Consider the following 16,005-nt stretch of genomic DNA (forward strand, 5'->3'; position numbering starts at 1 on the left):
AGGAGTATAGGGTATTTACCTTTTAATTCAATGGTAATTTTTCAGCTCAAAGAGACATAGCATGTATGGCTCTAAAGAACACGTGCATACATATTCAAACTTGTAACAAAGTATCCAACAGAACAAAGCGGTATATCTTATATTTATATTTATGGTAAACACCCTACCAATTTTTTATAAATTCACCTTTTGCATCCTTGTATAATGGAACGTGTATTTTCGCAGACAAAACTAAACGCTAGAATTAAGACGCACGATATGTATATTGATTCTTTAATTTTAACAAAATGGTACAACGGTGCGATGCAAAAAAGTTCGGGTCACACGAAAATTTTGGTTCAAGTTTAAAACCAAATATTTTTATAGCATAATACCCAAACAATCCAACTAATAAGAAATTTTCATATTGATAGAGAATATTTTTCAATATCAAATGTAATGTATTAATATTTTTACAAGTAAGAATAAAAAAAAAATTGTTTTCATTACTAAGCACAAATAATTTAAACCGATAATTGAGAAGTTAGAAACGCGAAAGCCTCAGTTCTATTAAAACATTTTAATTCAGTTCGTTTCAAAAAATTCTAATTTGTTCTTTACCAAAGAAAAAAATAATTTGTAACAACCTCAAATGTAAAAAGTGTTGCCACATCGCACATTTATTTTGGAAGTTGTATAATCTGTAGGCCGTAAGAGTTTTAAAGAAATAAACGTTGATCAATGAAAAGGATTATGCTCTAGCACCAGCGCTAAATGCCCTTTAGAATGGCAAAAGGCAAATTTTCTTCTTTTTACAGTACAAAAATATAAGCATAGTCACCTTTTTCCACCAGACTTGAATGCAATAGGTTTTGATATTTGGTTCACCTTGGAAGCAAGAATTTGTTCTAAACTTCTTAATAATACCTCTTAATTATAGAGTATCCAATTTACTTTTTGTCATTCGATAGAAATAAATATATGGTTTTGGGTAATTTATTTTAAATTTTTTTTTTCAATCCGAGCAATTTGAATTAAATCTTATTGAAAATAAAGTTAATACGGAATTTAAGAAAATGGTAAATAATAATACGAATTTGATTTGTAAAATAATTTATGCATTTTTTAATTATTTTTCAAATCTAAAATCATCAAACAGGTAGATGTATCTAGCAGGTGCGATGGGTGACAACAAAAACAAAGAAATTCCCTCATAAAACCCTGTGGAAATCCCTATATTGACGCGAGTAGTCCAAAAACGCTTCCGATTGGCCATTAAAATATAGGGCGCATGCCCCCTCGTTAAACCCTGGCGAGGAATCGGGGGCTTGGGGACCGAATCGGAGCATGGGCGCGCGCCCTTTTCCATTTTGACTATTGCCGCCAAAGAGGGATTTGGAGCGACAGTAGGTGAAATTTTACCTGTGCTCCCCCAAATTCGGCATGCCCTGTTCCTGCATTGGATCAATGCCTCTTGGATATCGCGCTTTCACCTGAAAAAGGGAATAATTAGGATAGAAAAAAAGGGAAAAAAAGAAAATAAATCCTCATGACGAAGATAAAAACTGTAAGTCACCTGTTTTCATTTTTTTTATAACAACTGTTGCATGTATCTACCATTGATTATAAAAATGCTATTGATTGAAACTGTATAGTAATTGCATGAAAATGTTGTTTATGATACATTTTAGAACTTTTTCATAATGTACTGACAATTTTATAGCTTATAAAAATGCAGTTTTATATTTTGTTTTTGTTACTTCAACTTTAATAATATTTTTATTTTCTTAATTAATAAAAAAAAAGAGTATTTGAATCTATATTTTTTTAATTAATTGAGCAAATAAAGTTTTTTTTAAAGTTTGAGTTTGAGTGACAGTATGAGTTTAAACTGTATTTATTAATTAAAATTTTTATCGATGCATATATTAAAAAGCATTTTTGTGCGATATATTGAAATAATTCATTTTTAGGAAAATTTATAAAATGTATGGACGACATTTGAGCTTATTTTTGACTCTTAACTGAAAAGTTTATTATTTATTTTTGTATTTGTTTTTCGTACGGTTTTGCTTAGTTTAGAAGTTAAACAAACATAGTTTCATCTAAAATTTGAAATGCGTTATGTTTCAGCAGTTTTAAGGCTTTTTTATAGAGAATATTTTTCATTTGGTATGCAAAGTTGACATATTATTTAAAATTGTTTCTTCCATTTTTTGAAAAAGCTAATTGTAAAAACTATCAAATATTGAAAACTATACACATTAAAAAATACAATTTTGTTTATCAACGACAAAAAAAAACTTTCTTCGTAGTTTCTCTCATATCGAAAATATTATTGCACATCTCATTGAAAGTATTATAAAAATTATTCCAAAAAAATACAGTGTTATAACAAATTCTTTCAAAAAATTACTAATAAAAATAAATTTATTAAAATTCATTTGTAACTGCCAAATCATCTTAACAACTTTAGCAACAACAAATTTAATTTGTAAGTTAACACCATACAAAATAGTTCGCAACTGTTTTATAACAAAAAAGATACAAGTTTCTAATTATTTTAAGACGTTTAATACAAATTAAAAAGTATACACATTAAATGTTAATTCGTAATAAAATATATATTTACGTTTCAACAAAATAACTGCTAGTATAATAAAAGCTAGCAAAATAATGTCATACGAATTTCAATTATTCTTAATAGAAACAGATTGTAAGCTAACGTGATAAAACTAAACCTTTTTTTGCCTTAATAGAATATTTCTAATTTATTTTTTACTTTATGAAATTTTTTATATAATATATAATGCATTTAAACATATTGAAATTAAAATTATTTCTTAAAATAATCGTTAATGCTAAAGGTCATAGATAATGCGTCAAACTTAAGCGTTTCGTAAATTTGTGCTATATTTTTTTAATGATGTAAATATAAAGCTGTATGTGTTTATACACTTGCATATTAAAATGTATATATCTCTAATCGTGACAAATTATTTTAAATTATTCTGCATTTAAGTAAGTCTGGAATTTATTCTTAAAAATTTTTAAGAAATGCAAAAATTAAAATTTTGAACAAAAAATGCAAATAGAAAAATGTAAAGTTTTTTTTTACGCACAGAAAGTATGATAAAACCTCATACACCTTTTTGGGATTGTTTTTCTTTTTAAAAAAATAGATGTTTCTAATTTTTGCTACGACTGAACAAAAATATGTAGCAATGCTAAAACTTTTTGGTTTATTTTGAATAAAAATGTCAATAATTTAATTGGCCTTTAGCATTTTTCTATTACAGCTTGAAAACATTTTTAAATTAAAATTTTATAATTTACTTTTTTTTATAAATTTTTTTCATGGAATACTTGTTTAACAAACTTTCTGAAGACTAATTGCTGCATAATAAATTAAATGTTTAGATTCCGAATTTCATGCACTTATTCTGATAAGGTTCGATAGATTTTTTTCTAAAATTGAAAAAAAAAATCATCAAATAATTTCACGGAGAAAAGAAACTTGAAAGTTCTGGTATTGTTTGAAGTTCATATATATATATATATATATATATATATATATATATATATATATATATATATATATATATATATATATATATATATATATATATATATATATATATATATATATATATATATATATATATATATATATATATATATATATATATATATATATATATATATATATAATATTTAAAAATACAAAGAAAAAATATTTTAAAGTTTTAAAGAGAAGAAGAAAAAGTATTAAGGAATAAAATGTTTTTAAAAAAAGGAAAAAATTAAAAAAGTCGGAAAACAAAATGAGGAATTATTCGATTTTTTAAAAACATTTTATTGATTAAAAAATTTTCTTATTTTCTTCGTATATTCAACTTATTTTATAGGTTCTATGTACTTGCAACTTATGCACACTAAATAAGACTTATTATAATTTTTTTCGTTGTTTAATTATATATTTTGTTTAATTATTAATTTATTATTTTTTCGTTAATTGCGAATGAAATAGTTATTATTAAGGGTTTCTTTTAGCCGGGATAATTTTCGTGCGTTTATATCTAAAGAAATTTTTAATTCATCCTTTAATTCCATATTGGTTTACATTAATTTTAATATTTTTTTTTACTATTCTTGTATAAGAAAACTGAATTAATTTTAGACGAATTAGAATTTATCCTAAAACTAATTTGTCCAACATATCAAATTCGATATTGAAAGAAATCCGATTTAAATAATATTTATTAAGGATTTCTTATTATTTAGGAATATTACTAAGGATTATTATTAAAGATTATTATACGTTTTTATTAAGGATTTCTTTCAGCAGCAATAATTTTTGTGCACTTCCTTATATCTAAAGAAATTTTTACTTCAGTTTTTAATTCCACATTACTTTAATTTTAATCTTTTCTCACTATTCTTATTTACTAAAATTAAATAAATGTTTAAGAGAATTTTAATTTAAACTTTATCCTGAAACTAGTTTGTCCAATAAGGCAAATAAATATCTAATCCGATGTTGAAAGAAATCATATTTGAATAATACAACTCGTAAAAGGCAATATTAGATTTGATGATGTTGACAGCTCATTATGGACAATCAGTGTTAATGTTTGTGTTGAGCATCGATTATCAGCGTTAGAGTTCATCATTAGTTACGCTCGTTTGTCCAAAAGAGGTAGCCAATCAATGTTTCGATTTTTGCTGCGTTGTGCACCTGTTACGCGAGAGGAAGGATCGTTCTCACGCTTTGGATCCTCTTCTCTGCAATGGCATCAACAGTTTGCGTTAGAGAATACTTTAACTGTGCCACAAAATAGACTTTGGTTCATATATTTTAACTTTATTGAGATCACTAAACGTTCTTTAAGCTTAAAATTTGGTATAATTCGTGAGAATCCGTGATTTAAACAGAGCAGATCTAAACAGATATCGTTGAGAAAGTACATGTCTGTAAGCAAAATCAATCAATTAATTCAGGCAAAAAGTTTCATAACGAAACAAAAAAAATATATTTCTTCTTTTGTGCCATAAAGTTAGATCCTGGGTTGTTTGTACATTTATTTATAAAAATATTGAAATGACTTAACTTTCTTAGAACTTCCAATTTAGTATAGTTTTAGAGAATCTGATACTTAATTAGAATGTGTCTGATCAGGGAATGCTGAGATTTTAAATAAATGTCTGTAAACTAAATATTATTCACATTTAGCTAAGCAATGAAACGCAACTGTAAGGAAGGATTTACAGCAAAGGAAAATAAAGGTATTTCTTCTCCTGTGCCATAAAGTTAGATCCTGTGTTTTTAGGCAGTTATTTTAAAAAATATCGAGATGTCTGAACTTCCTTAGAACTTCCAATTTGGTATAGTTTTAGAGAATCTGATACTTAATTAGAATGTTCTGATCAGGGAATGCTGAGATTTTAAATAAATGTCTGTAAACTAAATATTATTCACATTTAGCTAAGCAATGAAACGCAACTGTAAGGAAGGATTTTCAGCAAAGGAAAATAAAGGTATTCCTTTTCTTGTACCATGAAGTTAGATCCTGTGTTTTTAAACATTTATTTAAAAAAATATCGAGATGTTTAAACTTCCTTACAACTTCCAATTTGGTATAGTTTTAGAGAATCTGATACTTGATTATAATGCATCTGATCAGGGAGCGTTGTGAGTAAAAAAATGTCTGTAAACTAAATGTTATTCACATTTAGCGAAACTAAGAAAATCAGTTGTAAAGAAGGATTTACAGCAAATTAAAGAAAATAAAATTCTTCTACCACGTTGATGTTTAAATGAGTTTAAATTAATGATGTTTGAATTACAATGAAGCTTAAACTTCAATTTAATGATGTTTAAATTACAACCACGTTGATGTTTAAAGGACTTATTTTAAATCAATTTAAATTTTATCGCAAAGTTATCAACTTCTTGTTATTTTATGTACCAATACCAACTTTTGTTTAGTCAAAAAATTATTTTTCTAGGAGAATGGGAAAAACATTTCTAATAGTTCTACAAAATGTATTTTTCCTGAGCTTATATACATATTTCACTTATAAAATGAAACGGTGTGCCGCCTGAACCACGCATGTTTTTTGCTCATTCTTCTTATCCATAACTGTCATTTTTGATTAAATTGTATTAACATTTAAAATATTGCTGCAGGCTAAGAGGACATCGTTATCGTTGTCCGTTTGCTTTGTATTTTTTTAGATGTGACTGAAATAACTAAATATTTTTGAAGTGTCATATCCATGAAAAATGTGCCTCTATTGGTTTCTTGTAATTGACTTTTTCTAAATTCCCGTACTAAAATATTTCCTAAGTTCGCTGTATTTTATTTAATAGCCGTATTTTATTTTAATTAATTGCTGTATTTATTTATTTTATTTAATACCCGTATTTCTTTCTTTTATTAGATTGCTGTATTTATTTATTTTATTTAAAAGCCGTATTTATTTTTTATTTAATAACTGAAATTTGCTCTATTTTACTAAATATCCGAACGTTTCTGTATTTTTATTTAACAGCCGTAAGGTTTTTGAATTTTTATTTAATAGCCGTAAAGTTTCTGTATTCTTATTTAATAACTTTGTCGAAACGTTTTCTTGTTTCATTTGGCTATGAATTTGTCATATCTTTCTCCATTTCAAGATCCTGAGATTGAGATCCTTAATATCCGTGTTTCGTGTGAGCAATGTGAAATTGATTTTTTTTGTCAGAAATTTATTTTGGTAGGAGAGATTAGTTTCTTCATTAGTTTTATTGTTATTATTATTATTTTAAATTCTCCCCCTTACGTATGATACTTAAGTCAAAATTGGTTTGAGAGTTGAAACATAAATTAATCATTTGAGTTGGAACACAAATTAATCATTTGAGTTTGATGTTATATGGATTTAAATTTAATATCCCTTGTTTTTCCTCCATTTTGTATTATCTTAAATTAGTTTTTATATTACTGTTAAAGCAATAATTTTCAGTTTCTAAACTCAGTTTGACTTGCATGAACAGGATTCGTACTTTGCTCTAATGATTTGATAAGTCGTGCCAATTTCTTGATAAGAACTGACAAATTTCTTTTTATTAATTTCACTTTAAAATTAAAATTTGGTAACTTGTGGTTTTGTAAGCAAATGTTTACTTAATAATTAAATAACCGTCGTTGAGCAGCCGACCCAATTTTGGGTTTTCGGATACTTATGTTCAACTCCATAGCCCTGTAATTTTGAACCCAATCCAGAAGACAAGGAAACTTCTGTATCAAGTATTGAGAGAAATTTTGCCTCAGTGGAGTACTTTTCGATGGAACTAACCCGCATCTGCGTTACATGGAGCCTGAAGGCAAGGGGACTCTAACCCATGATCAGTCTGATCAGATATTTTTACGTCAGCACTGTGGTCTGTCCGAGCCGGATGCGGGATTCGTATCCACCATGCATCGCTGGGATCAGAACACGGTTCACCTCATTTGAAGGCGAACACTCTATTCTCTGAGCCACAACTCCTCAGATGTTTACTTTTAAAAATTTCCACTGTTGCGAAGCATACTATTTTAATCAACTCTATTTTCTTAATTCTGCCGTTCAAACCCTTAATTAAAAATTTCCAAGCTTCAATGCATGTTTTGTTTATTGATATATTAATTATTTAAATCAATATAGTCTAATTAGAATCAAAAATAAAACGAAAAATATAAGTGTAGCAATCATTTTTAGTATAAAAATAAAATTGTCTGAAAAGTTTCGCTGTATTGGAAGATTTTAGAACTCTCTATTATTTGTCATTATTTTATAATGATCATTTTTTTCTATTAAAAAAGTGATCGCACTAGTATTTTTTTACTCGTGCCTTTATTTTGTAGAAACAAGATAGTTCCGTATGTTATAATGCATACCAGCTAACTTTTGTTATTTCCAAGAATCAATTTCCCAAGTGGTTGTGAAATAAGAATAGAAAAATCAATTTTAAGCAGAAATATTTTTATATTTTTCTGGAGCTTAAACTCACAGTTCGACTTCTTTCTGTACCTGAGCCCGAAGGGCCTTTGCTTATTCATCTTGAAATGCTGCATAAAGGTGGAGTGTATAATGGTATTCATAATAGTTTTGTTCTAGTAGAAAACAGAAGGAAAAAAAACGATTTAACTTTGTTCAATATTCTAGAAAAGTTGCACGTAGCAAAGACGTCTACTTGCTCCGCTTCGTAAAAAAATATTTTCTAGTAGTGACTAAAATTAAATTATTTTTAGTTCAGTAATTTTCCATGTTAAGTAATTTTTTCACCATTACATATTAAAAATTCAAAGAATGATATGAAATGCAACTTTATTGCGGATATCACGTGGTGACAATTTTAAAATTTGGCGTGCCCGGAGCAGTTGGCATCTCTGAATATAGCCTTTTTCCATGGAGTAAAAGCGCAGTATATCAAAATTGTCCACCAAAAAAAAAAAAAAAGACAATGTTTTAAAGTGTTTTTTGCATTTAAAAAAAATCGATTTTTTGGCCGGCTTTTTTCAAAAAATCTGTGCGTTAAAGGGTTAATTTAGCTACCTAGCACACTCAAGAGTTTTCTGCAATTTATCTAGGTAATGTGTGAATTTACTGACTGCATATCGTTAACGTTTTTAAGCTTGTTTCTCTCATTTTGTCCCGCAGTGGACTGCTCGTTAAGACACGGTTCCGAGCAGATCACCGAAGTCAAGCATCACTAGCTACGGTCAGTGTGCGGGTGGGTGACCACTTGGGTCAGTCTGCGTAGGGACCGAGGGTGTGCGGTATTGGTCCTCGTTAAACTATGCTACCGTAAAGCGCTCGACTTCGCGCGCAGGTCGTCGGGCTACCGAAGTGGGGATGCCATCCCTTCTGCGGAGGATCAAAATTGTGATGGCATGTCTTCGGATCATCCGCCGGGATGTTTCCCAAACCGTCGTCTATAGCCCATTGTGCAGCTCTAGTGCGACGTAAATTAACAATAACAATAACCCTCATTTTAATTTATTTATCAATTAATTGTAGTGGCTTGATTCTTAAAATTCAGAAAAAAACATATAAATGACATTTTTTTATTATTTTTATTGACATTTCCTTAATATTAACATTATATAGTTAGTTTTCTTACATAGTTTTATTAATATAAACTGCTCAATTCTTTATATAATATTTTTTTAAAAGATTCATGATGAATTTTATCAACTAATATGTAGATTATTTAATTTCAGTGACTAGAGTTTTCAGATAGCGAAAAATAAATAAATAACATTATATTAATTGAAGCTTACAGAAACGTTGATGTTCTTCCATTAACGATCTTATTTTAACTTTAACGATTTCCCAGTAAGCAATGTGCAGCTTATCTAGGTAGTTTGCAGATTACCCAGATAATTTGAGAAATGAAATTAGTGTTTGGTTCGTTAACAGAACACCCTAGCTGCACATTAGCTTGAAAATTAGTAGAATTACTGTTTTCTATTCTTGTTGCCAGAGTTGCCAACCTGCTCGGGACAGCAAATAAATATTATCGAATGGTAGTTTATTAATGTGTGAATCTTGGTTTAATAAATTCAACTAATTCACCACTACTTCTAAATAATTCAAAGGCTTATATAATTCGCCACTGTTTTACATTTAGGTCATGCGACACCGTTTAAAAAGTAAACAAAATTAGTCGAACATTTGCAAATTTTAGTATGTAGTTGTTTATCGTTTTTTAAATGATTATGGCCCGTCCGGAGCAGTTGGCATTTCTACTTTAGCGTATATTGTTTTTAGTGATTATAGAAAATTAATTTCATTGATTTGCAGAGCAACCGTTGAAAGTTTTGCAAAGCTTCCTTCCCAATTCCAGCTGCACTATGACGTAACATTTTCCTTTTATGGATAGCATCACTCGCTTTTTTTAGTCAAAATATAAGTCATGATGATCAAACTTAACTACTTAGCAATGAAAAAATAATGGATAGAACTACAAAAATTAAAACATGTAAATTTCTTCCTAAGCAAAGCTACTAACCAGACCAATTAACATATCTCCCGCTGACGTCGCAGTTACGGAACACTTTGTAGCTTGTTGCATTTTTGGAAGCGTTCAGGTTGTTAAGGCCAACACTTAAATGCTTTTTAAAAACAATATTGTAATTGCAAAATCTCAGATCCAAATACAACCTTTGGAAAAAACTAAAACACGTATTTAAGTGTATTAAAAGCTTAAGTTACATTTATAGATTCTAAAGAGCCACAAACTTTATAAGTGATATGGCAGTTACAATAGGAATAATTTGTTTAATTTGTGATCACAACTTAAAATCTTTTTCACAAAACCATATATGTACTGGTTTAGTTTATTGACAAGTCAAAGTTTATCAATTATTTAAAAACCAAATAATTAATAAAGCGAAAAATAGATTACCATATTATATGTTTTGGAATAGTATTCAGCACTTTAAATTAAAAATAGCTATTATTGTTATTGGGCGGGCCTGGCAATAGTCAAGTAAACTTAAAAATTAAAGGAAAACGTTAACGAAGCCAATTGTTTTTACTCATTTTACCAAAAAAATTTTTGTAAACTATCTCCCTGTGTGTTTAAGGATTTTTATTATTAATTTTAATGTTATTATTATTAAATGCAAATTAAATTATTTGTAAGTTGAATTTGAAAGGTAAAAAGAGGCTAGAGCAGTGAATTGAATATAAGAGGTAAAAGAGACTATGAACATTTTTTTTGTTGAATAATTTTAAAAATTTTAATAATTCATCTTCATACCTGCCTACGTTTACGCATTTTGCCAAAAAGAATTATTTTTACAATAAAGTGTTAGGAAAATATGTGCTTTCTTTTTATTCCTTACATTTATAAATTTAATATATAATAGTTTTGACTACCACTACATTGGTTTCGACCACCACTAAAGCAAATTACCTGTATAAATTCATGGAAGATAGTCTAGCGTTTGCGTTGAGAAACTTCTCTAAAATACAAAGTATATTTCTCCCTGCAATTCAATTTTTACTCAATTATGATTGGGAAAAGCCATCTTCAAAATGATTAAAAACTAACAGGTATGAATCTTTAATTTTTTATCTTTCATTTTACATTAATAAGGAGGAAACTGAAATTAATCCTGAAAAGACTGCTAAATTTAGCATTCAATGATTTTAAATTGAAACAATTAGAATATATAAAATAAGCATAATCATTCTGCAAAACCACGTTATGATTGTATATTTCAAATTCGATGCAAATTTGGTAATTAATATCTATTTCAAATTGAAACAAATTATCCAAAGTTCAGTGTATTATTACGCTTTACGCCATATGGAATAATTTAGTTTACACCAAATAAGTCTTCCATATCAAGACGCTTTAACCTTTGAATAACAATGAATACCAAGCAGGTTTGCGGTGAAATACATTTGTAGTATCAATTCTACTAAATTGCATTGGCAGCTTTTACTTCATAATTTAAATACTGATATTTACGAAAACAGATATATTATTTTACTAAAGCATATCAGTATATTATTAGCAAGTTTTATGTAATTCATTCAGATTAAATATATATATATATATATATATATATATATATATATATATATATATATATATATATATATATATATATATATATATATATATATATATATATATATATATATATATATATATATATATTCTATATATATATATATATATTCTATATATATATATATATATATATATATATATACATATATATATATATATATATATATATATATATATATATATATATATATATATATATATATATATATATATATATATATATATATATATATATATATATATATATATATATATATATATATATATATATATATATATATATATATATATTCATATAAACTGTGCTGTATTTTTGACTTCAACAATTTTCGATAGGCAGTAATAGTTGCTTGTTTTTACATTTTTGATAAGTTCTTTGTTTTTAAAAAACTTACATTAATAGAATTTTTTAAGCGTCATGGTTTTAAGCCAAATGGGTTTTCAAACTGTAATAAAATTAGATTTTGGAAAACTCTAAAAATCAAGAAAGTGTAGTTACATGTTGTTGTTGAAGTTCATTCCCTTCGCACTAGAGCTGCACAATGGGCGTTTGGCGGCGGTCAGGATGATCGGAAGACATACCATCACAATTTTGATCCTCTGCAGAGGAGATGGCGACCCCACTTCGGTAGCCTGACGACCTGCAAGCGAAGTCGAGCACTTTACGGTGGAACAGTTTAACGAGGACCAATACAGCACACCCTCAGTCCCTAGACTAATCCAAATGGTCACCCACCCGCGCACTGACCGCAGCCAGTGATGCTTGACTTCGGTGATCTGCTGGGAACCGTGTCTTAACGATAAGTCCACTGCGGGACTAAAGTGTAGGTATAAATTAATTGTTAAAAAACACATCGCATCCTTTTTTTTCTTTTTTTTTTTTTGGTTTTAAAATTTTGAGGAAAAGTTTATTGAAGTTCTAAAAATCAGGAGGGGCTATTCCTCCAAATCTAATAAAACGATATTTTTATTTAACACATTTTTCTGAAAGATATTGCTGTGTTTAATCATAGTATATCATCAAAACGTTCTTACGTCAAATTTTAATCTCAAATTAAAACTTTTACCTAAAATCCAAGATGGCGAGGGTATGCAGGTCTCTGAAATCTAATTTAAACAGGAATAATTCTATTCTGACAGAGCAAAATATTCGTTAATTATACCGGTTCTTTATCATTCCATGTTCTCAAGTAATTTATTTTAAAAGATTATAACGAACCAGACATATTTAGTAACTTTAAAGAATGCATACTCGAAACTGAGATCAGTTTATAAGCATTTTGGCACTTGACTTAATTAAAATGATTTAATGAGATAAATATTCATTTAATCAAGAATGATTTAGGAAGCTGTTAATACAGATTGACATCCTTTATAATTAATGATTCTCCCCTCACACTGAATTCCTTGAATTATTAGAAGCAGTCCTTAAGGACTTCAGACGCTTTTGGCTTTAAGGCATAAGGATTTTTTTATAATTAAAAGAATATTTAAGTAATTTACTCACTTACTTTATTGGAATTTAAATGTCAAGGGGCGTCTACTATTAAATATTTGCTACTTTTATAATAAAAATTTAATGACTTAATATGTATATATAACGTTTAGATTTTGATTGTGAAATTAATTACTTAGAGCTTTATCAGATTTTAACATTATACCATATTAATTGTTTATAATTTTAATTTTGAAGACATATAAATAAGCTTTAAAAGAATTCCACTGGATATTATTTTCGATGCAATCTTTAAAATTATGATGCAAGTATACATATTATAAATGAAGTATTTATCTTTTTATATTTGATAATAATTTGTGGTTTACTATGACCACTAGGAATGAAATATAAGGATCGCTTATGATTATTACGAGTCAACTAATTTGAAATTTAGCTTTTATTTTCATATGAATGTTGCTTTAGTGTATATAAGTGTCTTGAAATTGTGATGCAAGTATATATATAGCCATAAACTAGTGAAATATCTATAGCTTTATATTTGATAGTAAGGTGTGGTCTATAATGATTACTAATAAATGAAAATGAGTGATCACTTATGGTTATCAAGAACCTACGAATTCTAAATTTAGCTTCAAATTTTTATATGAATTTGGCTTTAACCCTTTTGAAGGTCGTGGTAAGTATACTTACCACCACGTTTTACCACTTTTAATTTAGGTTTCCATTTTTCAATAACTTCAGCTTTCTTGAAGTGAGTTTGAATAAAATTGGTAATCATTTGTCACTTTTAAAAAACGTATAAAAGTTGTAAAATACATAATTCCTTTTGAAGTTTGTAGCATTTAAGTAATTTATTTTATAAATAAAGAAAAATAAAAGTCAGTAAGTTCCTAATAGGTCATGTTAAATATATTTACCACCAAAAAAATGGCATTTTTATAAACTAAATGAGTTTTTTTTTTATATCAATTACTGTTCTTAACACAATTTCAATTCCAAAAATACTTTAATTTACCTTTACTAGAAATAAAGGGCCCGTTAAAGGGTTAAGGTATGTATGTCGCTTAAAATTTGATGCAAGTTTGCCTATCATAAATGAAATATTTATCGTTTTATGTTTGAGAATAATTTGTGGTCTATAATGACCACTATGAATGAAATATAAGAATCGCTAATGATTATCGAGGGTCAGTTAATTGAAAATTTAGCTTTAATTTTTATATAAATGTGACTCTAAGGTACATATGTGGCTTAAAATCATAACGCAGGCATAGATATCATAAATGAAATATTTATAATTTTGTGTTTGATAACAACTTATGGTCTTTAATGACCACTAGGAATGAAATATGAATGATCATTAATGATTATAAGGAGTCAAATAATTTTAAATTCAGCTTACAATTTTCATTTATAAGTGGCTGTAATATATACGGATTTCTATATATTTTAGAGAAAAATTAAGAAAATTGCACACTCTATTGGAGTTTAAATGTCAAGGTGCACTTGCTATTATATATTTAATATTTTTTTATTAAAGAGTTAGTGCTTAAAATAAAAAATATAATGTTTAGCTTTTTATTGGGAAATTAATTCTAAAGAAAGAGCTTTATTAAATTTAATTTTAACATTATACCAAATTACATATATGTAATTTTACTTTTAAAGCAGTGTATATAAATTTTGTGAACATTGCATTGCATACCTGCCAACTTTCACTCTTGCCGAGATTGAATTTTCAGAGTGGTTGTGATACAATAAACGAAAAACAATCTGACTCAAAAATATATTTATATTTTGATCCCGTTGAAATTCTCTTGAATTAGGATTATTATGCTTCTATATATTTATTGTAATTATTTATATGTAGTGGTGGTCAAACTCATTTATAATTGTCATTATAATTCGAAAAGTTAATTGGAATAATACGAGTATTGGTACCACTTTAAATATGAAAATAAAATCTTCCAGAAAATCCGGAAGAGTTGGCAGGTATAGCATTGGATGTTATTATCTTTACAATTGATTGGTTACAATGTTGTTAGATTTATTTAATTCACCATTACTTTAATTCAAAATAAAACTATTTAGTTATGCTTTGAACTATCCTTGATTATATATATGATTAAACTAACAATAATTTAAGTAAAAGCAAAGTAAGTCTGTCAAATTAGCAACGCCTACATTTAAGCAACCGTTTTTTATTTATTTACATCCTGATTCTGATTTTGTACGAATGCTTTTATGAATCACCCGTCTCCAAGGGGTTAAACTAGCATCAGTAAAATTATACTACCAATGAATTTACGATTCAGTAGTTAAAAGAAAATTTTATGCGATTACTGGTGGAAGAGTTTTTCCAAAATGGGGTGCGGCTCAAAACTCGGTTTTTTAAAACTAATTTGGTACTAGTCTAAAGTGGGAAGCTTGGTAAGTAAATGTTGATTGATGACATATCACCCGCAAAACTCAGCAAAATGTTCGAACAAAATCATAAAATTATTAGCATCATTACTCAGAACAAAAGTATTCAAATGTAGCATCTAATTTGGAACAAAGGGAGTGATAAATTTACTATTATTGAAGAGAATATGTATTTTAAAGATGCATTTTTCTTCTTTGTTTTGGTGATGAGACAGAAATTTAACTAAGAAGAGTTTTATTTTTCTCCATGGTAATATTGCATGTAAATAACGAAATTTTAATTTTCTATATAGTGCTAAATATAATTTAATGAAGCAAAGTTTTAACCGTCTCGAATAGAATGTTAACCCTATGCTATGATACGAATCATTAAAATTTTGTGTCCATTGTTAATTATTTGGAGTGCAAAAATAAGGAATGCACGGCTTGTAGTTATCCACAATATGGCGTTTCCATTAGAAACATAAAAGGCAGATTAAAAATATATATATGCATGCAAAAGGCAATTATTTACTTTTACTTTCTCGAT

At 27.5% G+C, this 16,005-nt stretch overlaps 1 protein-coding gene across 1 annotated transcript in view; it reads left to right on the forward strand.

The window, feature by feature from the left end:
• Positions 1-1,351: 1,351 nt before the first annotated feature.
• Positions 1,352-16,005, forward strand: part of Trpm (transient receptor potential cation channel, subfamily M) — a 264,967-nt gene continuing 250,313 nt past the window's right edge. The window contains exon 1 of the mRNA XM_087151134.1: positions 1,352-1,546. Within this exon, the coding sequence (XP_087007260.1) occupies positions 1,529-1,546 (18 nt within the window). The 5' untranslated portion in view covers positions 1,352-1,528. The remainder of the gene's footprint in view (positions 1,547-16,005) is intronic.

This window comes from Parasteatoda tepidariorum, chromosome 9 (assembly GCF_982258835.1).
Source record: "Parasteatoda tepidariorum strain Cologne lab strain chromosome 9, Ptep-v5.0, whole genome shotgun sequence".
In the NCBI taxonomy this organism is placed as follows: domain Eukaryota; kingdom Metazoa; phylum Arthropoda; class Arachnida; order Araneae; family Theridiidae; genus Parasteatoda; species Parasteatoda tepidariorum.